The 24,916-nt window shown below is 45.2% G+C and overlaps 2 protein-coding genes across 2 annotated transcripts; both read left to right on the top strand.

The window, feature by feature from the left end:
- Positions 1–3,628: 3,628 nt before the first annotated feature.
- cdk5rap3 (CDK5 regulatory subunit associated protein 3) lies at positions 3,629–8,768 on the top strand. The gene is made up of 3 exons (XM_053341500.1): positions 3,629–3,720; positions 7,022–7,193; positions 8,335–8,768. The coding sequence occupies exons 1-3, from the start codon at positions 3,638–3,640 to the stop codon at positions 8,398–8,400; spliced, it is 321 nt and encodes a 106-aa protein (XP_053197475.1). The 5' UTR covers positions 3,629–3,637; the 3' UTR covers positions 8,401–8,768.
- A 1,823-nt stretch (positions 8,769–10,591) lies between these two features.
- Positions 10,592–23,931, top strand: nfe2l1b (nfe2 like bZIP transcription factor 1b). The gene is made up of 6 exons (XM_053341443.1): positions 10,592–10,694; positions 11,712–12,552; positions 13,860–14,090; positions 21,444–21,533; positions 21,646–21,804; positions 22,558–23,931. The coding sequence occupies exons 2-6, from the start codon at positions 11,995–11,997 to the stop codon at positions 23,929–23,931; spliced, it is 2,412 nt and encodes an 803-aa protein (XP_053197418.1). The 5' UTR covers positions 10,592–10,694; positions 11,712–11,994.
- Positions 23,932–24,916: the final 985 nt, after the last annotated feature.

Raw genomic sequence — 24,916 nt, 5'->3', positions numbered from 1 at the left:
CTGCCTGCCTGCCTGTCTGTCTGTCTGTCTGCCTGCCTGTCTGCCTGTCTGTCTGTCTGCCTGTCTGCCTGCCTGTCTGCCTGTCTGCCTGTCTGCCTGCCTGCCTGCCTGCCTGTCTGTCTGCCTGTCTGTCTGTCTGTCTGCCTGTCTGCCTGTCTGCCTGCCTGTCTGCCTGTCTGCCTGTCTGCCTGTCTGCCTGTCTGTCTGTCTGCCTGCCTGCCTGTCTGTCTGTCTGTCTGTCTGCCTGCCTGTCTGTCTGCCTGCCTGCCTGTCTGTCTGCCTGCCTGCCTGCCTGTCTGTCTGTCTGTCTGCCTGCCTGTCTGCCTGCCTGCCTGCCTGCCTGTCTGTCTGCCTGCCTGTCTGTCTGTCTGTCTGTGATAATAATTGGCCTGAAGTCACATGACCATATACTCCAACCCATCTTGGTAGATTACCCATTGGCCCATATATGTCTGGATGCACATAATTGGTCATTTTTGGTCAATTTCTTACATTTTTTACCCAATTTAAATACTACTTGTAAATCGTGTTGCTGGAGCTTTTTTTTTTTTTAGACTTTTTTCTCTTCTTCCTTCTGTCCTTCCTTCCTTCTTTTCTCCATCCTCCCTTCCTCCTTTCCTTCCTCCCTTCTGTCCTTCCTTCCTCCATACCTTTCCTTTCCTCCCTTCCCTTCCTTCCTCCCTTCTGTCCTTCCTTCCTCCATACCTTTCCTTTCCTTCCTTCCCTCCTTCTGTCCTTCCATCCTTCCTTCCTTCCTTCTTTCCTCCGTCCTCCCTTCCTCCTTTCCTTTCCTCCCTTCCTTCCTTCCTTCCTTCCTTCCTCCTTTCCTTCCTTCCTCCCTTCCTTCCTTCCTTCCCTCCCTCCTACCTTCCTTCCTTCCGTCTGTCCTTCCTTCCTTCCTTCCTTCCTTCTTTCCTCCGTCCTCCCTTCCTCCTTTTCCTTTCCTCCCTTCCTTCCTTCTTTCCTTCCTTCTGTCCTTCTGTCCTTCCTTCTGTTTTTCTGCTACTGTGCACTTCCTGCTGAGCACTAAACAGCTGATAGACACAAATGAGCATCTAGCAGCTAAGGAGACACATATTTCCCTTCCTTCTTTCCTCCCTTCCTCCTTTCCTGTCCTCCCTTCCTCCTTTCCTGTCCTCCCTTCCTTCCTTCCTTTCCTCCCTTCCTCTCCCTCCCTCCCTCTTACCTTCCTTCCTTCCTTCCTTCCTACCTACCTTCCTTCCTTCCTTCCGACCCTCCCTCCCTCCTACCTTCCTTCCTTCCTTCCTTCTTTTCTCCGTCCCCTTCCTCCTTTCCTTTCCTTTCCTTCCTTCCTTCCTTCCTTCCTTCTTTCCTCCGTCCTCCCTTCCTCATTTCCTTTCCTCCCTTCCTTCCGTCCTCCCTCCTTTCTTTCCTCCCTTCTTTCCTCTGTCCTTCTTTCTTTCCTTCTAGCCTTTTTTCTCTTCTTCGTGCACCTTTTGTGGTTCACTAGTGATGTTTTTCTGCTACTGTGCACTTCCTGCTGAGCACTAAACAGCTGATGGACACAAATGAGCATCTAGCAGCTAAGGAGACACATATTTCCCCTTCCTTCTTCCCTTCCTTCTCTCCTCCGTCCTCCCTTCCTCCTTTCCTGTCCTCCCTTCCTTCCTTCCTTTCCTCCCTTCCTTCCCTCCCTCCCTCTTACCCTCCTTCCTTCCTTCCTTCCTACCTTCCTTCCTCCATACCTTTCCTTTCCTTCCTTCCCTCCTTCTGTCCTTCCTTCTTTCCTTCCATTCCTTCTTTCCTCCGTCCTCCCTTCCTCCTTTCCTTTCCTCCCTCCCTTCCTTCCTTCCTTCTTCCTTCTGTCCTTCTTCCCTCCCTCCCTCCTTCCTTCTTCCCTTCCTTCCGTCCTCCCTCCCTTCTTTCCTCCCTTCTTTCCTCTGTCCTTCTTTCTTCCTTCTAGACTTTTTTCTCTTCTTCGTGCACCTTTTGTGGTTCACTAGTGATGTTTTTCTGCTACTGTGCACTTCCTGCTGAGCACTAAACAGCTGATAGACACAAATGAGCATCTAGCAGCTAAAGAGACACATATCTCCCCCTCAGGATTTAACCAAAATCTATGAAGTGATGTGAGTTGTCAGCTTGTTTCTGCCGCCCTCTGGTGGTCAGAACACGCTACTGCAGGTGACTTCAGGTTACATATTTTGTGGTTGTAATTAAATTTTAATGTGTTTATGTTTATATGTAGAAGTATTAAAACCAGTTTATGAGAATCACAGACAGAGAATGCCTTTGGGCCCAAGCTGTAAAATAATATGTTCAAATAATTTACAGTATTAGTTTTAACTTGTAGGGAGCGGCAGGTAAGTCTCTGACAAGCAGGCGGGGAAATATAATAATAACTTTACTTTCACTTTTTGTTTAATTTAGCATTATAAAAAAAAAACTATTACAAAGTGATTCACAGAGAAACAGAAACTAAAAGCTTAAATAAAATGTAATAATATAAAAACTACACAAAACCTCAAAATCCATCTATAATAATATTATACAATATTACATTTAACCCTCCTGTTGTCCTCGAGTCAAGGAAGGAAAGGAGGAAGAAGGAAGGAAAGGAGGGAGGGAGGAAGGAAGGGAGGAAAGGAAAGAAGGAAGAAGGAAGAAAGGAGGGAGGAAAGAAAGGAAGGAAGGGAGGAAAGGAAAGGAGGGGAGGAAGGAAAGAAAGGGAGGGAGGGAGGAAGGAAAAGGAGGGAGGAAAGGAAAGAAGGAGGAAGGGAGGAAAGAAAGGAAAGAAGGAAGAAGGGAGGAAAGGGAAGAAGGAAGGAAAGGAGGGAGGAAGGGAGGAAAAAGACGGAGGGAGGGAGGGAGGAAGGGAGGAAAAAGACGGAGGGAGGGAGGGAGGGAGGAAGGAAAGGACGGAAGGAAGGGAGGAAGAAGGAAGGAAAGGAGGAAGAAGGGAGGGAGGAAAGGAAAGAAGGAAGGGAGGAAAGGACGGAAGGAAAGAACGAAGGGAGGAAGAAGGAAGGAAAGGAGGGAGGGAGGAAGGAAGGACAGAGGAAATAAGGAAGGAAGGTAGGTACCTCCCTCCTTTCCTTCCTTCCTCCCTTCCTTTCCTCCCTCCATCCCTCCCTTCTTTCCTTCCTTCCTTCCTTTCCTCCCTCCCTTCTTCCTCCCTCCTTTCCTTCCTACCTTCCTTCCTTCCTTCCTTTCTTCCTTCTGTCCTTCCATCCCTCCCTCCCCTCCTTTCCTTCCGTCCTGCCCTCCTTTCCTTCCTTCCTTCCTTCCTTCCTTCCTTCCCTCCCTCCTACCTTCCTTCCTTCCTTTCTTCCTTCCTTCTGTCCTTCCTTCCCTCCCTCCCTCCTACCTTCCTTCCTTCCTTCCTTCCTTCCTTCCTTCCTTCCTCCCTTCCTCCTTTCCTTCCTTCCTTCTTTCCTCCCTTTTTTTTAATTAATCTTAATAATCTTATTTTTTGATGTGACCTTTTGATGTTTCCTCACTTCAGATTCATGAGAGTTATATAGCGTTTCCTCACTTCCTGTTTCTATTAAGCTGGAGCTCTTCCTGACGCAGCGTATGAGTGAGATGAGAGAAGAGGCGGACGTGGTTGCTATGAGTCAGTTCCAGCAGGCTCCGTCCGTCATCCAGGGTCAGACCCGAGGAACACGTCCAGAAGATGCTGTCGGTGGTCCAGGACCTCCTGAGCCGGCTCACCTCTCTACGGATGCAGCACCTGTTCATGATCCAGGCCTCGCCACGGTACGCTGCCCTTACTGAAGACCTTCCTTCCTTCCTTCCTTTCCTTCCTTCCTTTCCTTCCTTCTGTCCTTCCTTCCTCCCTCCTTTCCTTTCCTTCCTTCCTTCCTTCCTCCGGCCTCCCTTCCTGTTCATGATCCAGGCCTCGCCACGGTACGCTGCCTTACTGAAGACCTTCCTTCCTTCCTTCCTTTCCTTCCTTCCTTTCCTTCCTTCTGTCCTTCCTTCCTCCCTCCTTTCCTTTCCTTCCTTCCTTCCTTCCTCCGGCCTCCCTTCCTGTTCATGATCCAGGCCTCGCCACGGTACGCTGCCTTACTGAAGACCTTCCTTCCTTCCTTCCTTTCCTTCCTTCCTTTCCTTCCTTCTGTCCTTCCTTCCTCCCTCCTTTCCTTTCCTTCCTTCCTTCCTTCCTCCGGCCTCCCTTCCTGTTCATGATCCAGGCCTCGCCACGGTACCGCTGCCTTACTGAAGACCTTCCTTCCTTCCTTCCTTTCCTTCCTTCCTTTCCTTCCTTCTGTCCTTCCTTCCTCCCTCCTTTCCTTTCCTTCCTTCCTTCCTTCCTCCGGCCTCCCTTCCTGTTCATGATCCAGGCCTCGCCACGGTACGCTGCCTTACTGAAGACCTTCCTTCCTTCCTTCCTTTCCTTCCTTCCTTTCCTTCCTTCTGTCCTTCCTTCCTCCCTCCTTTCCTTTCCTTCCTTCCTTCCTTCCTCCGGCCTCCCTTCCTGTTCATGATCCAGGCCTCGCCACGGTACGCTGCCTTACTGAAGACCTTCCTTCCTTCCTTCCTTTCCTTCCTTCCTTTCCTTCCTTCTGTCCTTCCTTCCTCCCTCCTTTCCTTTCCTTCCTTCCTTCCTTCCTCCGGCCTCCCTTCCTGTTCATGATCCAGGCCTCGCCACGGTACGCTGCCTTACTGAAGACCTTCCTTCCTTCCTTCCTCCCTCCTTTCCTTCCTTCCTTCCTTCTTTCCTTCCTTCCTTCCTTCTTTCCTCCGTCCTCCCTTCCTGTTCATGATCCAGGCCTCGCCACGGTACTCTGCCTTACTGAAGACCTTCCTTCCTTCCTTCCTTCCTTCCTTCTTTCCTCCGTCCTCCCTTCCTGTTCATGATCCAGGCCTCGCCACGGTACGCTGCCTTACTGAAGACCTTCCTTCCTCCCTCCTTTCCTTCTTTCCTTCTGTCCTTCCTTCCTCCCTCCTTTCCTTTCCTTCCTTCCTTCCTTCCTCCGGCCTCCCTTCCTGTTCATGATCCAGGCCTCGCCACGGTACGCTGCCTTACTGAAGACCTTCCTTCCTTCCTTCCTCCCTCCTTTCTTTCCTTCCTTCCTTCCTTCCTTCCTTCCTTCTTTCCTCCGTCCTCCCTTCCTGTTCATGATCCAGGCCTCGCCACGGTACTCTGCCTTACTGAAGACCTTCCTTGCTTCCTTCCTTCCTTCCTTCTTTCCTCCGTCCTCCCTTCCTGTTCATGATCCAGGCCTCGCCACGGTACGCTGCCTTACTGAAGACCTTCCTTCCTTCCTTCCTTTCCTTCCTTCCTTCCTTCCTTCCTTTCCTTCCTTCCTTCCTTCCTTCCGTCCTCCGTCCTCCCTTCCTGTTCATGATCCAGGCCTCGCCACGGTACGCTGCCTTACTGAAGACCTTCCTTCCTTCCTTCCTTCCTTTCCTTCCTTCCTTCCTTCTGTCCTTCCTCCCTCCTTTCCTTCCTTCCTTCCTTCCTTCCTTCCTCCGTCCTCCCTTCCTGTTCATGATCCAGGCCTCGCCACGGTACGCTGCCTTACTGAAGACCTTCCTTCCTCCTTTCCTTCCTTCCTTCCTTCTGTCCTTCCTTCTGTCCTTCCTTCTGTCCTTCCTTCCTTCCTCCCTCCTACCTACCTTCCTCCCTTCCTTCCTTCTGTCCTTCCTTCCTTCCTTCTGTCCTTCCTTCCTTCCTTCTGTCCTTCCTTCCTTCCTTCTGTCCTTCCTTCTGTCCTTCCTTCCTTCCTCCCTCCTACCTACCTTCCTCCCTTCCTTCCTTCTGTCCTTCCCTCCCTCCTACCTTCCTTCCTTCCTTCTTTCCTCCGTCCTCCTTTCCTTTCCTCCTTTCCTTCCTTCTGTCCTTCCTTCCTTCCTCCCTCCTACCTACCTACCTTCCTTCCTTCTGTCCTTCCTTCCCTCCCTCCCTCCTACCTTCCTTCCTTCCTTCTTTCCTCCGTCCTCACTTCCTCCTTTCCTTTCTTCCCTTCCTTCTGTCTGTCCTTCCTTCTTTCCTCCCTTCCTTCCTTCTGTACTTCCTTCTGTCCTTCCTTCCTCTCTCCTTCCTTCTGTCCTTCTTTCCTCTCCCCTTCCTTTATTCCTTCCTTCCTTCCTTCCTCCCTTCTACCTACCTTCCTCCTTTCCTTCCTTCTGTCCTTCCCTCCCTCCTACCTTCCTTCCTTCCTTCTTTCGTCCGTCCTCCTTTCCTTCCTTCTGTCCTTCCTCCCCTCCCTCCCTCCTGCCTTCCTTCCTTCTGTCCTTCCTTCCTCTCTCCTTTCTTCCTTCCTTCCTTCCTTCCTCCCTCCCTCCCTCCCTCCCTTCTTTCCTCCCTTCTTTCCTCTGTCCTTCTTTCTTTCCTTCTCTCCCTCCCTCCTTCCCTCATACTTTCCTTCCTTCTGATATTACTTCAGCACCAATCTAGAAATCCAGTCAGGGGGAAAAAAGCAGAAAGAAGTGACATTTACATCCTTTTCTTTATCTTTTTCTTATTATCTCCTTTCCTTCCTCCCTCTTTTCCTTCCTTCTGTCCTTCCTTCTTTCCTCCCTTCCTTCCTCCCTTCCTTCCTTCTGTCCTTCCTTCCTCTGTCCTTCCTTCCTTTCTTCCTCCCTCCCTCCCTCCTTCCTTCCTTCCTTCCTTCCTTCCTCCCTCCCTCCTTCCCTTCCTTCCTTCCTTCCTTCCTTCCCTCCTTCCTTCCTCCTTTCCCTCCTTCCTTCCTCCCTCCTTTCCTTCCTTCCTTCTGTCCTTCCTTCCTTCCCGCCCTCCCTCCTACCTTTCTTCCTTCTTTCCTTCCTTCCCTCCCTCCCTCCTACCTTCCTCCTTTCCTTTCCTCCCTCATTTCCTTCCTTCCTTTCCTCCCTCCCTTCTTTCCTTCCTCCCTTCTTTCCTCTGTCCTTCTTTCTTTCCTTCTCTCCCTCCCTCCTTTCCTCATACTTCCCTCCCTTCCTTCCTTTCCTCCCTCCCTCCCTCCTTCCCTTCTTTCCTCCCTTCTTTCCTTCCTTCCTTCCTTCCTTCCTTCCTTCCTTCCTCCTTTCCTTCCTTCCTTCCTTCCTTAATATGAACTGTGTGTGTGTTCAGGTATGTGGAGCGAGTGTCGGAGGTGCTGAGGCAGAAGCTGAAGCAGGCCGACATCCTGGTGCTGAAGGGAACCACGATGGTTGAGAGACGGCAGGAAGCCCTGGAGGAGCAGTCCAGACTGGAGCCTCGCGTGGACCTGCTGGGGGGACGGACCCGGGAACTCCAGAAACAGGTTAGTACCCCCCCTGTCGTCCTCCCGGGTCAAACTGACCCCATCTCTCTTTAGACTGTTCCTTCCTTCCTTCCTTCCTTCCTTCCTTCCTTCCTTCCTTCTGTCCTTCTTTTCCTTCTATCCTTCTGTCCTTCTTTCGTTCTTTCTGTCCTTCTTTTCCTTCCTTCTGTCCTTCTTTCCTTCCCTCTCTCCTTCTTTCCTTCCTTCCTTCTATCCTTCTTTTCCTTCCTTCTTTCTGTCCTTCTCTCCTTCTTTCTGTCCAGCTTTCCTTCTATCGTTCTGTCCTTCTTTCCTTCCTTCTGTCCTTCTTTTCCTTCCTTCCTTCTCTCCCTTCTTTCCTTCCTTCCTTCCTTCCTTCTGTCCTTCTTTTCCTTCCTTCCTTTTCTCCTTCCTTCCTTCCCCTTTTCCTCCATCCCTCCCTCCCTCCCTCCCTCCCTCCTTCCTTCCTTCCACTTTTCCTTCCTTCTTTCCTTCCTTCCTTTTTTCCGTCGTTCTTCTCCTTCTCTTCCTTCCTTTCTTCTGTCCTTCCTTCCTTCCTTCCTTCTCTCCTTCTTTCCTTCCTTCCTTCTGTCCTTCTTTTCCTTCCTTCCTTCTCTCCTTACTTCCTTCCCCTTTTTCTCCCTCCCTCCCTCCTTCCTTCCCCTTTTCCTCCCTCCCCCTCTCCTTCCTTCCTTCCACCTTTCCTTCCTTCTCTCCTTACTGCCTTCCTCTTTTCCTCCCTCCCTCCCTCCTTACTCCTTCCTTCCTTCCACCTTTCCTTCCTTCCCCCCTTCCTTCTCTCCTTACTGCCTTCCTCTTTTCCTCCCTCCCTCCCTCCTTACTCCTTTACTTCGTCATCCTTTCCTTCCTTCTTTCCTCCCTTCCTTCCTTCCTTCCTTCCTTCCTCAGTCCATCCTTGACTTGAGGACAACAGGAGGGTTGGGGCAGATCATCATTTCTCAGTCGAGGTTTTTAGAAATCAATAAACCGAGGAAGCAGATAATCGTCATCTGATCGTTACGTCTGTGTTAGAAATAGTTGATACTTGTTGTGACACTTTGTAAGGATGTCAGCATTAATGAGAATTACTGCAAATGATTATTATTGATGGCTGACTTCCTCTACTGTCGTCTGTTTTTTTTTTATTTTATTTTTTTTGCAGATTGAAGCAGACATCTCAAAGCGATACCACGGCAGGCCTGTCAACCTCATGGGAGTCAATATTTAAAGATATAAGAGCTCCAGAAAAAGTATTTTGTTATGATCTACAAGGAGAAATAAAAGTGGTATTTAATTTAAAGTCTTGTGCGTTCTGTCAAGATCAATATTTTTTGGATTAATGCTGGGTAAGAAATCATTTTTAAACATTTCAAACAGGCCTGATTTGACTGATTAATGAATTATATGTTAATTAAACCTGATTTAATGATTTAATGTTTAATATTTTAAGCTACAGTAACTTGTAACACTTATAAGATCCTGATAGTGTATATAATTGTATATAATTTACAGTTACCTGACAAAATTCAAATCTACAGTATGTGACTCATGCATTTGTTTTGTATGAGTGCGTGTATAACATTATTAAATGTTTTTTTTAAATCATCCATTTATGAACGTATCCACTATATTCTTGGTCATATGTGTTTTTATTGACAAACAAATCTTTCTTTATACATCTAATATTATTTTATATCATATGCATAAGTAGACCCTTGGTACTTGGTACATGACTTACCTTTAAATTTGGAATAAAACACCAATTATTCTTGTGGGAGGATGAAAATAAAGCATCATATTATTCACATTATCTTACTAAAATATATTTAAGCAGGATCATTTCTGAACCACATTACTTATTACTGGTAAGCTTAAGAAACTTTAACATTGATCAGAAAAAACAAACTAAAAATGTTGTTTTATATATTTATTTTAGTAGCGTAAAACAACCTCCTTTACACAGATTAATTAATTATATGATTTGTCTGATCCTCTCATGACCTCTCAGATTTATCTGCTGACCCTTTGGAGGGGCCCCACCCCTAGGTTGGGAACCACTGGACTAAACTAGCTAACTGTATATAAAGTAGTATAAACTAGCTAACTGTATATAAAGTAGTATAAACTAGCTAACTGTATATAAAGTAGTGTAAACTAGCTAACTGTATATAAAGTAGTGTAAACTAGCTAACTGTATATAAAGTAATGTAAACTAGCTAACTGTATATAAAGTAGTATAAACTAGCTAACTGTATATAAAGTAGTATAAACTAGCTAACTGTATATAAAGTAGTATAAACTAACTAACTGTATATAAAGTGGTATAAACTAGCTAACTGTATATAAAGTAGTGTAAACTAGCTAACTGTATATAAAGTAGTGTAAACTAGCTAACTGTATATAAAGTAGTGTAAACTAGCTAACTGTATATAAAGTAGTGTAAACTAGCTAACTGTATATAAAGTAGTATAAACTAGCTAACTGTATATAAAGTAGTGTAAACTAGCTAACTGTATATAAAGTAGTATAAACTAGCTAACTGTATATAAAGTAGTGTAAACTAGCTAACTGTATATAAAGTAGTGTAAACTAGCTAACTGTATATAAAGTAGTATAAACTAGCTAACTGTATATAAAGTAGTGTAAACTAGCTAACTGTATATAAAGTAGTATAAACTAGCTAACTGTATATAAAGTAGTATAAACTAGCTAACTGTATATAAAGTAGTGTAACACTGATGCTTCACTATTAATAATCTAATGAAGTCATATATAATAATATATCACTACTTTTACTGTAATACTACATACTACATCACTCATAATACTGCAGTACTTTTACTGTAATACTGCATACTACATCAAGCTCATACTGCAGTACTTTTACTTGTGGTAAAAGTACAGCAGTATTATGAGCTTCATATAGTTATTGTAGTAACAATACTTTAACTATATCATAATACTGATATAATATATCATAATACTTATGTACTTTTACTACTTGTAAAAGTACTACTTTACTACAAGTAAAAGTATTCTAATAATTAACTAATACTTCAACTAGATCAAGCTCATAGTACTGATGTACTTCTACTGCAGTATTTTAACATACTTTACTGAAATAGGAGTTTTCATGCAGGTTTTTTTTACTTTCTATCGAGTATTTTATATTGATGCATTGGTAGTTATACTTAAATAAAACATCTGAATACTTTTTTAACCGCTTTTCAACATTATATGTTTTTTTTTTTAAAGAGTGTTTTGTGTAATTTAAATATCAGGGGGATTTTCTCCTCAGTCTGGTGATGAAAGCTTGCCCTTTTTACTAGAATGTTCTGCGCATGCGCTGTGCGGAAAGCGTGTGTTTGGTGTGAAGCGGCGCTGCTAGCGGCTAGCCGGGGCCAGCTAGCACCATTTCTGCAAGTCATGGTGGGCCATTCAATGAGCAAAGGCTGGAGGATGCAATACCGGACAACAACTGTGGAGCTCCTAACGAAACGGGACTTTAATTACAGTCATTAGGTAGGTCACAATGAACTTTATTTGTGGTGTGAATGAGTTGTTATTATTATCATGTGTAAGTATTATTAAAGAAAATGCATTAACCGTTACGTTGATATCAGTGATTTATCTTATCAAAACAGTAGCGTACACAAAGCCAGGTTTGCTGGGGTTTATGTGTGTGTCACCGGATGCTGTGACACATCTTGTTTGTGTTATTAGTCACTTTTTTAAAGTAGTTTGAACCGTCATTAGCTTCAACTTAGCTCACACAGGCTAGCAACGTATTTTAAGGGCTTGGTGGCAGTTCCTCCAATAGTAGTTAAGCGTTCCATTTAAGCCCCGCCCACATGTCTTATTTCTATTGGCTCATCACGTCTGGAGTCATGTGTCGTTGTCCCGGTCTAGCCTTGTGATTGGCTGCAATATATGTCACTCACCTTTTCACCACTTGTTGCTAGGGAGATTGTTTGATGCTAGTAGATACTGTCACTTTATTTTTAAAAAGCAAGAAAAGCAAGTTATTTTGTATATTAAAGGTGTATTTTGTGGAAAAGGGTGATTTATATGTGTCTGATAAGAAGCAGCCAGGTGTTAAAATATATATAAGGTAGCTAGGGGTTTAGCCTTATAAAAGGAGGAAGAAGAGGAAGAGGAGGAGGAGGAAGGAGGGAGGGACCCTGCCTGCAAGCCTTCCTGCCTGCTGCTGTTAAGCTAACCCAGCCAAACCAGCCTCGACTCCCTCATTCACCTTCAGCAGCACCCACAAGAAGTAGTTGTCCTGTCAAGGGTGGGGTGAAGCCTATAGCTCTCTCTGTAGTCTTTTGGGGAGGAGAGGATGGATGGAGGAGTGGCTGCAGCTGGGAGAGCTAAGCATGTCCTGATTTTCTCTCCATCTCCATAAAAAAAAAAACCATGTGCTTTAATGCAAATGTTAGGTAGGTGATGTTAGACTTTGTTTATGGTGTCTGGAGGGTTGAAATTAGTGTTTTTTTATTATAAAAGTGCAATAATAATGTAATTTCTCACTCTTGTCAGGAACTGGAAGACAAGACCCATATGAAGAACAAAGCTTTGAGCACAAACTGGACTCTGGCAGAAGAAGTGGAAACCCCAGCCTGGATCTTTAACACCTTTAATAAAACTTGTTTGTTGCCCAATAAGAAGAAGAAGAAGACCCTTCCCCTCGCCGACTATCCCAAACAGTTTTTCATGTGTTTTTCTCAGTCCTCAAGCGCACGTGCAGAAGTAGTGAACCGAGCTAGTTGGCCCCGTTTTTGTTTTTGTTTTTTACTTTCACCTTTTGTTCCTTTGTAAAGAAATGCTTTACCTGAAAAAGTACTTCACAGAGGGCCTGATTCAGTTCACCATCCTTCTGAGTCTCATTGGGGTGCGGGTGGACGTTGACACCTATCTAAGCAATCAGCTGCCCCCACTGAGAGAGATCATCCTGGGCCCTAGCTCAGCCTACACCCAGACACAGTTTCACAACCTGCGCAACACGCTGGACGGCTATGGCATCCATCCAAAGAGTGTGGACCTGGACCACTTCTTCACCACTCGGCGGCTGCTGAACCAGGTGCGACAGCTGGATCGCCTCTCCGTGCCCAGTACCGAGCTCAACACCTGGCTAGTGCATCGTGACTCGGAGACTGTGGTGTCCGCCAGCAGCCAGTCCAGCCCCAGCATTACCCTGGACAATGGGGCCGGCCTAGAGGACGTTAACAACCCTGACGCTACCCCGGCCATGAGGGGAGGAAGTGGAGCATCTGAATCCACGTATAACTTGAACGCAGCGGACGGCAGCCTGGGAGCCGTGGCCCCAGAGGGCAACCAGGAGCAGGAGAGCAGGGATGGCAACGACGACCTCACCAAAGAGGTACTGCAGCTGGTTTCTGCTTTCTAACACACTGGGGAGCATCTGTCAAAAAATTGGTGGTGAACCTACTTTTTGACAGATGCTTTTTGGCTCTCATAATGAACAAAAAGATGCAGCAGTTTATGTCGTATTTAGGTTAAAACAGGTGAGGAATTAAATGGATATAAATGTTTTATAGGTGAGGTTTTAAGATAAACTCAGAGTTGGTTTCTACCTCACCTGCTCATGTGTTTTATTTTACTATTTCCTCTGACTTTTATTTTACATATATGCAAATAGGCAAGGCAAGGCAAGGCAGCTTTATTTATATAATGCATTTCATACACAGGAGCAACTCAGTGTGCTTTACATAAACATTTAATAGTAAGAATTGGAAGCATAAAAACATACATTTAAAAAAACAGCAACCCAATTATAATATAAAAATAAAACAAAGTACTAAAACCAATACTACTACTAGTAATAAACCAATTCTGAGTCTTCAAGGTTGGGCTCATCCAAAGCCAAGTAGAAAAGCCCCTTTCTTTTCTCTGTCACTCTAAATACTCCTTTATAATAACTTCAAATCAGTCACTCTGCTGTTGTTTGCTTTACAAAGTTTTAGTGTATGTGGCAGCGTAAAACACAAGTGGACAGTAATCCTAAAAATGAAGAAGCAAAGTCTATTTTTAGGTGACATTTCACACCAATATCATTCATGGTCCACACCCCTGGTCTTTTATCAGTGACTGATATTTTTAGTCAAACCAGTTGTGTCAGATTCGTCGCAGCTGTGATTCTGATCGCTGATTTAATGTATGTTTGAAATGCACAATGACTCTTTTTAGCTTCGACTCTTTTAAAACTTCTACGTTAATATACTTCTTTTTTTCTTTTTCTTTTTTGGCTTAGTTAAACTTTGAAGTTATCAGAGAACATCGACATCGAGCGGTCACGCTGATGCAGTGTCGTTAGGGGTCACACAAAAGACATTGTTGGGCTGTAATGAGCCGAGACTTCTTTTTGGGTCACATGATAACCACCATGCCAAAGTGTTTGTGTCATGGTTGCATCATCTGACTACATTGCTGTTACATGATCTGCCCCCCTTTTACTTTCCCAAAATGATTGACTCTTAACCTAATAGCAGTACGAGCTTATAATCACATATAAGTAGATATAATAGATCATTTCAGTCATACGTAGCCCAGAGATGTTGAGTTTCATTTGTACCTTGCTACAGTTTGAGCACTTACTTACACAGTTATTAAAATAACTTCTCTCTGTATACAGGGCCATTTTTCAATGGTTACAATCTGTTTTTCCAGGACATTGACTTGATTGACATCCTATGGCGACAGGACATCGACCTCGGCGCGGGAAGAGAAGTGTTCAACTACAGCAACCGTCAGAAGGAGAGCGAGGAGGAGAAGCAGCCCAGCCCAACGGAGAACAAAGACGGGAACGAGGAGCAGCAGCAGGAGAGCTGGAGGAATGGAGTGAATTTACAAGGAGCTCAGCCGGTAGACGGAGAGACGGGAGAGAGCATCCCAGAGCAGGTTTGTAGACCGAGCGGCCCCTCCTTATCGTTTAGTGTTTAGTCCAGCGGGAGGCGGCACGTTAAACCGCCTCATACATAAAAAGATGATTAAAACTCAGGAGCAGCAAACTGGTGATAAAAGATCATTTTTTCTGCTTGAAGATGAGTTTTTCTTAGTCATCAGGAGACATTTCTAACTTACTTTCTTCTCACCAGTTGCCTAAGAACACAAGACACAAGCTCATTTACAGTATAACATTTATTATTTTAGAGGTCGACATCAAAGAGATAAAAGGCTCCTACTTTTGTTACAACAGACTCAGTGACACTTACGGTAAAGCTGATTTGACAAATGCAAACGGGCGATATTTTATACTCTTATCATAGCCAAAAAAGATATTTAAAATAGGGATGCACGATAACTTTTTTTTTAAACCGATACCGATAACCGATAACTTTCTGCTTCCAAAGGCCGATACCGATAACCGATAACATTCCTGGAGATAAGAAAGACTAATGCGCAAAAGTGGATTGAATATATATCATGACATCAATACTATAAATAAAACCAAAAACAGTTTCAACTCTTAAAATGAAGGTATTTATTTTTTCAGATGAAAAACTATTAGCAAGCAAACATTTGCTAAAAGATCCAGATCAAATAAAGCTATTTGATATTTCAAATGACCATCAAAAAATAAAGGCCTCTAGAACTGAAATACTTTGCACCAGGTTTTAAAGTAAATAAAGTGAAAATGTGCATTCCACAAGTTCCAAAAAATAAATAATGCACTTCTAAAGCCTGGTGAATCGCTGCAGCTGTGTGTGAGCCGGGAAGCTCCTGAGAATGCAACACCGCCCTGTGTAGTTTGAAGTCTGCATTCAACCACTGCGCAGTCAGACTCATCATGCTTACCGGGCTGAAATCACAAGTCCAAATGTCCATGGTGAAGCTTATGTCGTTGTTGTTGTTGTCGTCGATTAAAGTGTGGATGCATTTGGCTATCGCTTCATATTTCGCTGGAAGGCACACATCAGCAAAGTAGCGGCGGCTCGGCATGGTGAATCGCGGCTCCAAGTGATTAACAAGACGAGTAAAGCCTCTGTCTTCAACGAGGGTGAAGGGCTGGTCGTCTAGCGCCATCATGTCCATGATTAAATTCCCAATAGCTTTAGCCCTTGTGTCATCTCTGGTAAATTTCTTAGACTTCTCGAAAGCCTCACCGATGGGTGTAAGTCCAGGTGACTTCTTAGCGGCTGGCTTGTTACCGCCTTTAGCGGAGCAGGCGTCCTCGTACGCTTTGAAAACTCCGTCAAATCGATGGTTGTGTTGTAGGTGACTTCTCAGGTTGGAAGTATTGAAGGAGATGCCACTTCTCCCTCCCCGTGGTATTTTTCGTGAACATTTGTTGCAAACAGCCAGTGAATTGTCCTCCTCCGAAACTTTAAAAAAGTCCCACACTACTGCCGCCATCTTGTACGCTTGTTGTGATGTTGTGATGCATTCAGGTGGTGACGGAAATTCACCTTTACCTGTTTGCAAGTCATTTTCCGACCTTTTATGTTCATGTTTCTATGATTTAAGTGTGATATCCAAATACGTATATAATATGTTATCGGGCCCGATAAGTCATGATATCGTATTTATAGGAATGACGTCATAATTTCCTGATATCGGGCCGATAGTTATCGGACCGATACTTATCGTGCACCCCTAATTTAAAAATAAGGTAATGATTAATTTGTTGTCATTCGTGCCTCCCTTTTGGTTTCTATAGTCTCCGTACAGCTACTCCAGCAGTTTTAAGTAACATAGTTAGAAGAGCACTCTACAGATTTAGTATTGCACTTCTACATGGCAGTGACCGATGATCATTCTCATTATAAATTAGTGGTTTAATCATTTGGTTAGCAGTAAAAATATCATATCACACATTTTTCGGGCAGGGTAAAGATCCACGATTGTTTTTCATGTCGGTTTAATATTTTACAAGTTTACTGAACAGCTCAAGATTTAAAGAAAACATTATTATCTGTCACATTATGGCAGAAAAACAACATAAAAACATGAAAGAGAGAGAGAGAGAGAGAGGTAGGTAGGTAGGTAGGTATAGAGAGAGAGAGGGGTAGGTAGGTATAGAGAGAGAGAGAGAGAGAGGGGTAGGTATGTAGAGAGAGAGAGGTAGGTAGGTAGGTAGAGAGAGAGAGAGGTAGGTAGAGAGAGAGAGGGGGGGTAGGTAGGTAGAGAGAGAGAGAATAAAAAAAATTTAAAAAATAAAATCGTTCCTAATCTAATATCGTCACATGACACACGCCTTACAGTCCAAAATGATCCGATTCATTAATAACCATAGAAGAAGAAAAGCATAAAACTTAGCATAGAACAAATGTACGACACGATTAATCGATTATCAGAATATTTCTACACTTCTCTAAAAGAAGATCAGAGCCGGAGATATCACATTTTTAAAAATCCATTCATTCCTTTTTCCTAATCGAAAACCCCCCGCCTACATTACCCACAATGCATCTCTACTCCATTCACTCATATCTGGGTGTGTTTATGCTTGTATAGCTGCCAGCCTGAGACGAGGAGCCACAGATGTTTGGCTAGCCTCACTTCTTTTTCTAACTCCACTCCCTTTTTAGATTCTTGTCATTGTCAAACGAGTCAGGTCAGGTGACGGAGAGACGGGTTAATTCGGGTTTCAGACACAAAAGGCTTTTAAACTACCGCAACACGCCCTGATAACTGTAAACTTGTAAACTAGACTCGGAAGTCAGTCTTTAAAGGATTCACTCCCTCAGCTTTGAGTTTTTATGACTGTGTGGAAACAATTAAGAGAGATTTTTAAAAAGCAGTTAGGCTTGTTCGGATAGTTACGTTAATGATTTAAAGTATAATATAAAGATATAACCTCCATAATAATAATAATTGTGTTCACATGAATGTTCGTTAACTGAAGAGAGATGGGTGTCTTTCTTTAACACAGCAAAGGACTGATTAACTATTTAACTCATTTTGAGGGGTGTCAAACTCATCTTCATTCAAGGGCCACATACAGACCAATTTGATCTGATGTGGGCCGGATCATTAAAAAGATGGAAGGAAAGATGGAAGGAAGGAAGGAAGGAAGGAAGGAAGGAAGGAAGGAAGGAAAGAAGGGAAAAGTGATAGGAAGGAAAGAAAGGAGGGAAGGAAAGACAAAAGGAAGGAAGAAAGGAAGGAAAAGGGATTAGGAAGGAAGGGAAAAAAAGGAAAAGAAGATAAGAAAGGAAGGAAGGATGAAAGGAAAGGAAAAGAAGATGAAGGAAGGAAGGAAGGGAGGAAGGAAGGAAAACGGATTAGGAAGGAAGGAAGGGAAGAAAGGAAAAGAAAATTAAGGAAAGATGGAAGGAAGGAAGGAAGGACGGAGGGAAGGAAACAAAGAAGGAAGGAAGGAAGGAAGGAAGGAAAGGAAGAAAGGAAAAGAAAATTAAGGAAAGATGGAAGGAAGGAAGGAAGGACGGAGGGAAGGAAACAAAGAAGGACAGATGACAGGAGGGTAGGAAGGAAAAGAAGACAGGAAGGAATTGGATTGGACGTCTTGGCGGGCCGGTTCTGGCCCACGGGCCACATGTTTGACACCCCTGTCCTACAGGATATAAGCCCAGAAGGAAACATGTGGCTTCCATCACTCGTCTAATTGATAGAATCTCCTCCTCCTCTAACCTCTTCCCTAAATTCTTGTATTTTTGGACATGACCGTATCTTCTCCACATCTATTACAGAGGTCAGGAATCTGCATATTACATTTATTGAGTTGTTCTGGTGTAATGTCTAAAATCCCCTTTTTACTGTATGTGTGAGCCCCAACATATAAAAACTCAAACTTCTCCTAAAACTCTTCACTCCCACTATCATATACTGGGTGTGTAAGGCTTCAAGTATTCTATAAGTCATGGGTGTTAAACTCATTTTCATTCAAGGGCCACATACAGACCAATTTGATCTCATGTGGGCCGGATCATTAAAAAGATGGAAGGAAGGAAGGAAGGAAGGCAGAAAGGGAGGAAGGACAAATGGAAGGAAATTGGGAAGGAACGAGAAGGAGAAGAACGGAAGGACAAGTGGAAGGAAGGAAAGAATAAAAGTGAGGGGGGAAGAAAGAAAAGGAAGGAAAGGTTGGAAAAGAAGACAGGAAGGAAAGATGGAAGGATGGGTGGAAGGAGGGAAAGCAGACAGGAAGGAAAGATGAAAGGGAGGGAGGAAGGACAGATGGAAGGAAGGAAGGAAGGAAGGAAGGAAAGTGCGCCGGATTGGACCCTTCGGCGGGCTGGTTCTGGCCCAGGAAGGAAGGAAGGAAGGAAGGAAGGCAGAAAGGGAGGAAGGACAAATGGAAGGAAATTGGGAATGAACGAGAAGGAGAAGGAAGGAAGGACAAGTGGAAGGAAGGGAAGAATAAAAGTGAGGAGGGAAGAAAGAAAAGGAAGGAAAGGTTGGAAAAGAAGACAGGAAGGAAAGATGGAAGGATGGGTCGAAGGAGGGAAAGCAGACAGGAAGGAAAGATGAAAGGGAGGGAGGAAGGACAGATGGAAGGAAGGCAGGAAGGAAGGAAGGAAGGAAGGAAGGAAGGAAACTGGGCCGGATTGGACCTCTCGGCGGGCTGGTTCTGGCCCAGGAAGGAAGGAAGGAAGGAAGGAAGGAAGAAAGGGAGGAAGGACAAATGGAAGGACAAGTGGAAGGAAGGAAAGAATAAAAGTGAGGAGGGAAGAAAGAAAAGGAAGGAAAGGTTGGAAAAGAAGACAGGAAGGAAATATGGAAGGGAGGAAGGAATGAAGGAAGGAAAGATGGAAGGATAGGTGGAAGGAAGGAAAAGAACTCAGGAAGGAAAGATGAAAGGGAGGGAGGAAGGACAGATGGAAGGGAGGAAAAGAACACAGGAAGGAAAGATGAAAGGTAGGGAGGAAGGACAGAAGGAAGGAAGGAAAAGAACACAGGAAGGAAACTGGGCCGGATTGGACCTCTCAGCGGGCTGGTTCTGGCCCACCGGCCTCATGTTTGACACCCCTGTTTCAGACCGTCTGATGTTATGAAGCTGCCCGTAAACATTGGTGTACTTCTCCTTTAAAGGTTTTTTTTTTTACTTGCCTAAATTAATTTAAAGCAATGATTCCTAAAATCTAGTTACTAAGACGTGTAATGGAGGCCGTGATATTTAACTTATAACTGACGTCAGAGCTCGGAAATAGGAAAACGTCACTGGGAATTTAATCATTATAAAATAACTATGGATAAAAACCCCCCCAAAAAAACATGTGTATGTATATTATTAACCCTCCTGTTGTGCTCCCGGGTCAAATTGACCCTATCTCTTTTGACTATTCCTTCCTTCCTTCCTTCCTTCCTTCCTTCCTTCCTTCCTTCCTCATTCCTTCTTTCCTCTCCTTACTTCCTTCCTCTTTTCCTCCTTCCTTTCTTCCTTCCTCCCTCATTTCCTTCCTTCCTTCCTTCCTTCCTCCCTCTTTTCCTCTCTTCCTTCCCTCCTTCCTTCCTTCCTTCCTTCTTTCCTTCCTTCCTCATTCCTTCTTTCCTCTCCTTACTTCCTTCCTCTTTTCCTCCTTTCCTCCCTTCCTTCTTTCCTCCTTTCCTCCCTTCCTTCGCTCCTTCCTCATTTTGTTCGTTCCTTCCATCCTTCCTTACTTCCTTCCTCCCTCATTTCCTCCCTCCCTTCCTTCCTTCTTTCCTCCTTTCCCCCCTTCCTTCCTTCCTTCTTTCCTCCTTTTCTCCCTCCCTTCCTTCCTTCTTTCCTCCTTTCCTCCCTTCCTTCCTTCCTTCTTTCCTCCTTTCCTCCCTTCCTTCACTCCTCCCTCATTTTGTTCGTTCCTTCCTTCCTTCCTTCCTTCCTTGACCTGAGCACAACAGGAGGGTTAACTCATGTAAGTAGAAATATATAACTTTAGTTAAGAAGAAGGATCAAACTCACAGGAAGTGCCGCCTATATAAAGTTAAAAAATAGAAATATAGCAGCACATACAGGCCAGTATGATTATATATCTCAGGGGTGTCAAACATGCGGCCCGTGGGCCAGAACCGGCCCGCCAAGGGGTGCAATCCGGCCCACTTTCCTTCCTGTGTTCTTTTACTTCCTTCCATCTGTCCTTCCTTCCTTCCTTTTATCCTTTCTTCCTTCCTTTCTTCATTCTGTCCTTCCTTCCATCTGTCCTTCTTTCCTTCCTTTTATCCTTTCTTTGTTCCTTCCTTCCTTCCTTCCTTCTTTCCTTCCTTCCTTCCATCTGTCCTTCCTCCCTTTCTTCCTTCTGTCCTTCCTTCCTTCTGTCCTTCCTTCCATCTGTCCTTCCTACCTTCCTTTTATCCTTTCTTTGTTCCTTCCTTCCATCTGTCCTTCCTCCCTTTCTTCCTTCTGTCCTTCTGTCCTTCTTTCCATCTGCCCTTCCTTCCTTCCTTTTATCCTTTCTTCCTTCCTTTCTTCATTCTGTCCTTCCTTCCATCTGTCCTTCCTCCCTTTCTTCCTTCTGTCCTTCTTTCCATCTGTCCTTCCTTCCTCCCTTCCTTCCATCCTTCCTTCCATCTGTCCTTCCTTCCTTCCTTTTATCCTTTCTTTGTTCCTTCCTTCCTTCCTTCCTTCCTTCCTTCCTTCCATCTGTCCTTCCTCCCTTTCTTCCTTCTGTCCTTCCTTCCATCTGTTCTTCCTTCCTTCCTTCCTTCCTTCCTTCCTTCCTTTTATCCTTTCTTCCTTCCTTTCTTCATTCTGTCCTTCCTTCCATCTGTCCTTCCTACCTTCCTTTTATCCTTTCTTTGTCCCTTCCTTCCATCTGTCCTTCCTCCCTTTCTTTCTTCTGTCCTTCTTTCCATCTGTCCTTCCTTCCTTCCTCCCTTTCTTCCTTCCTTTCTTCATTCTGTCCTTCCTTCCATCTGTCCTTCCTACCTTCCTTCCTTCCTTCCTTTTATCTTTTCTTCCTTCCTTTCTTCATTCTGTCCTTCCTCCCTTCCTTCCTTCCTTCCTTCCTTCCATCTGTCTTTCCTTCCTTCCCTTCTTATTTCCTTCCTTTCTTCCATCTTTTTTAATGATCCGACCCACATCAGATGAAATCAGTCTGTATGTGGCCCTTGAATGAATATGAGTTTGACTCCTCTGATATATATATCTGTCAGGTTCTGGTTAATACATCGGGGTTTTTTATTCTCTCTGCTGCTCTGGAGGCTCTGAGGTCTGAAAATACTCCTTCCTGTTTGATTTAGATGGCGTCGTCGAGTCTAACACTTGATTATGTTAACGAGGAGAAGCGTCCGTTGGTCAGCACAGTGATTCTCACACAGAGCGGTTTATTAAAAGAATTGATAGGTTTGACCTTTTTTGTTGTTACTCAGCTCCCAGGACTCGGCTCACAGACGTCACTGTCTCTACAGGAATGCTTGCGGCTGTTGGAGGCCACGTTCCCTTTTGGAGAAGAATCAGAGGTAAAAACACACAATTCAAAACCCTGTAGGGGTATTTATAGAAGGCTTGCTGTGGAAAAAAAAGGGTCAAATGATTAGTTTCTATTTAACGAGAGTTGTTGTTTTTGATCAGTTCCCAGCCCCGGTCGTCACCCCGGAGATATCGGTTTCCACTGAAGAAGTTCCTTCTACGTCTCAGGGCCTCACTGTGGCGCCACAGCTGCCCCCAGCAGAGCCACAGCTGGACCTGGAGCAGCAGTGGCAAGACATTATGGCCATCATGGAGCTACAAGTATGTCCTTCCTTTTAAACACATGTATTTATCAGGCTTTACGCAGATCTGATGGGCTTTATCGGATCGGCCGATATTTAGCATTTTATGTAATTAGTGAGATCGGCTGTAATGTCTTAATTCACCGATCCGATCAATGTCGTCATGTTGAAACTTTTTGCAGATGCTCCCGTTGCATAGATTGCAGATGGCTTGTGTTTTATTGGAGGGAGGAAGGATGGAAGGAAGGGATGAAGGAGGGAAGGATGTAAGGAAGGAAGGAAGGGATGAAGGAGGGAAGGAAGGAAGGAAGGAAGGGAGGAAGGATAGATTACAGATGGCTTGGGTTTTATCTGTCTCATTTACTCCGAAGAAGTTCCACACCACCGACATGTTAGTTAGTTTTGAGCCCTGTCTCGATGTGACGGACAATAAAGTTTTTTGAATCTTGAATCATGAGCTGTCGGATTCAAACAAACATGTGGGTGTTTGTGGGCAGACAGATAAAACACTAAAGAACCTCGTGGGGAAGCATCTGCAAAATGTTTCAAATGTACCTGAAGGGAACACGAGGAGGAGAAGCCGAGTTTAAGAGACGGAGCGTGGACAAAGAAGACGTGATCGGATCTGTGATCGGTTTATTTAAACTCACTGATCGGTGATCGGCCCCAAAAGTCCTGATGGTGTAAAGCCTAGTATTTATTTTATGCTGACACCGTTAATATAAACCATGTATTATAATTAGAGGGAACTAACAGCGTGTTTGTGTTGAAGGCGATGGAAGTGAACAACAGCGACTCGAGCAGCGGCAGCGGCAGCGACACATCTGGCACAACGGAGTCGAACACGTCGGCAAACTTTGAACTTTCTACTCGCTCCACGCCCATAAACCAGGACGTCAGCCTCCACCAGGCCTCGCTCCCCAGCTGCAGCCAAGACTTCCCCCAGATCTTCAACACCCAGATAGACTCTTCCAGCGTCGCCCCGAGAACCACCATGCTCAGAGTGTCGTCCGGCAACTCGTCCAACATCAACTCCACGTTCGGAGCCACCAACCTGACGGGGATCTTCCTCCCGCCGCACATCAACAGCACCAGTAACAACGTCACGTCCACGCCCATCCTTCCAGATCCATTCAGCACCCTGTTGGAGGAGTCCATGCTGGACGAGATCAGCCTGCTGGACCTCGCCATGGAGGAGGGCTTCAGCCAGGCGCAGGCTTCCCAGCTGGAGGACGAGCTCGACTCAGATTCCGGTCTTTCTCTGGATTCCAGCCACAGCCCGGCTTCGCCGAGCAGCTCCGAGACGTCCTGCTCCTCTGCAGCTTCTTCCTCTTCGACCTCAGCCACCTTCTCAGAGGAGGGAGCGGTGGGCTACAGCACCGACTCTGAGGTTGCCACGGTGGAGCCGGAGGAAGGCGCTGTCGGCGGTTACCAGCCCGGCTACAGCAAGCTCTGTCGGATGAGCTATCAGGACCCCTCCCAGTTCCACAGCCTCCCTCAGCTCGACAGCATCAGCCACAATCACACCTACAACCTGCCGCTGTCCTCCGCCTTCGCCGAGCACCCCGAGCTCCCCATCCCCACCGGCAAGAAGACTGTCCGAGACAAACAGAGCTCGAAGCTTCAGCCTCCTCAGGACTTGCTCGACAAGCACTCGAGCCGCGACGAACGCCGAGCCCGCGCCATGAAGATCCCCTTCTCCAACGAAAAGATCATCAACCTGCCGGTGGAGGAGTTCAACGAGCTCCTGGCCAAGCACCACCTGAGCGAACCCCAGCTGGCCCTCATCCGCGACATCCGCCGGCGCGGCAAGAACAAGATGGCGGCGCAGAACTGCCGCAAGCGCAAGCTGGACACCATCATCAACCTGGAGCAGGGCGTCCAAGACCTGCGGCGCGACAAGGCCCGGCTGCTGAAGGAGAAGATGGAGTTCATCCGCTCCATCCGGCAGATGAAGCAGAAGATGCAGAGTCTGTACCAGGAGGTGTTCACTCAGCTCCGGGACGAGGAGGGCCGGCCCTACCCCCCCAGCGAGTACTCGCTCCAGTACAGCGCCGACGGCAGCGTGCTCATCATGCCGCGCGGCGTGACGACCGCAGAGCAGAATCGTAAGCCGGAGAAAAAACAAAAAGACAAAAAGAAGTGAAGGGTGGGGGGGCGCAAACTGCTGTTTATTCTTTCACTTTGCTAAAATCAGTAAGAAAGATTTCTGCAGATGCAAGAGAGATGTCCTTTTTTCCTTTAAGAAGATTCTGGTGAGTAGAAAAATGGCATTGTTGGCTACTCTTCCTGCATTCGTTTTTTCCCTTTTCATTCTGTTCCTACTTTTTTTTTTTTTTCTCCCCCTCCGCCGACACTCCCACAACGACAACAACAACGGAAACGACTTTGAAGCAGAAGTAGCTCCTCGTGTGAGTACTGATATTTCATTATTTATGAATGACGGAGGAGGAGGAGGAGGAGGAGGAGGTGGTGTTGGGGGAGGAAACCAAGCAAAGGAGAAAAGAAAGAAGGGGGGATATAAAAGGACATAAAATGAGCTATTAGGAAATTTTAGCTGCTCTTGATCCTTTTTGCACCGAAACCAACGAGGACGGAGAAGATGTGTGTTTTTTTTTAAAAAGGGTTAAAAAAAAAAGGAAAAAGAAAAAGAGGACTGGTGTCAAGAAAGAGCAAAGAAAAGAGAAAAAAAAACACTGAAACAACGAGGAATGGTTGGATTAAGCTATGCACTGGAGGATTTAAAGGACTATCAGATCACATCCCGCCCCCCCCCCCCCCCCCACCGTCCCGCCCCTCCTGGAGACTTTTAGTGATTGTCATAAAAAAGTCACTTGAGGCTTTTTGTTAAGTTTGGCAGATCTTCAGGCAGAATCTAATGGTTGTGAGACTTTGGATACCAAAGGCTTAAAAAAAAAGAAAAAGGAAAGTCTCATCTTTTTTTTTTTTTTGGGTTTTTATTTTTTAAGGATGCCATTTTAACACCTATATACTAACCGAAAAAAAAAACCAACCCATAAGATAAAGGTTTGTATTAGGTGCACACATCGTTCGATCCTGTATACATCTCGAGTAGCTCTGACGCTGCACTCTTAATTCTTGTAAGGTTCGACAGGTTTTAATCGAGTCAG

This window comes from Scomber japonicus, chromosome 20, assembly GCF_027409825.1.
Source record: "Scomber japonicus isolate fScoJap1 chromosome 20, fScoJap1.pri, whole genome shotgun sequence".
NCBI lineage: Eukaryota > Metazoa > Chordata > Actinopteri > Scombriformes > Scombridae > Scomber > Scomber japonicus.
The sequence above is the reverse complement of the archived record's forward strand: the minus strand, read 5'-3'. Positions and strand labels throughout refer to the sequence as shown.

Excerpts from the sequence above, each read along its gene's own strand:
- cdk5rap3 (XM_053341500.1), top strand. The coding sequence starts at position 3,638 with ATGCTGTCGGTGGTCCAGGACCTCCTGAGCCGGCTCACCTCTCTACGG. Across the intron at positions 3,721-7,021 it reads ATGATCCAGGCCTCGCCACG|GTATGTGGAGCGAGTGTCGG; the intron begins GTACGCTGCCCT and ends GTGTGTGTTCAG. Across the intron at positions 7,194-8,334 it reads CCCGGGAACTCCAGAAACAG|ATTGAAGCAGACATCTCAAA; the intron begins GTTAGTACCCCC and ends TTTTTTTTGCAG.
- nfe2l1b (XM_053341443.1), top strand. The coding sequence starts at position 11,995 with ATGCTTTACCTGAAAAAGTACTTCACAGAGGGCCTGATTCAGTTCACC. Across the intron at positions 14,091-21,443 it reads GAGAGAGCATCCCAGAGCAG|CTCCCAGGACTCGGCTCACA; the intron begins GTTTGTAGACCG and ends GTTGTTACTCAG. Across the intron at positions 21,534-21,645 it reads CTTTTGGAGAAGAATCAGAG|TTCCCAGCCCCGGTCGTCAC; the intron begins GTAAAAACACAC and ends GTTTTTGATCAG.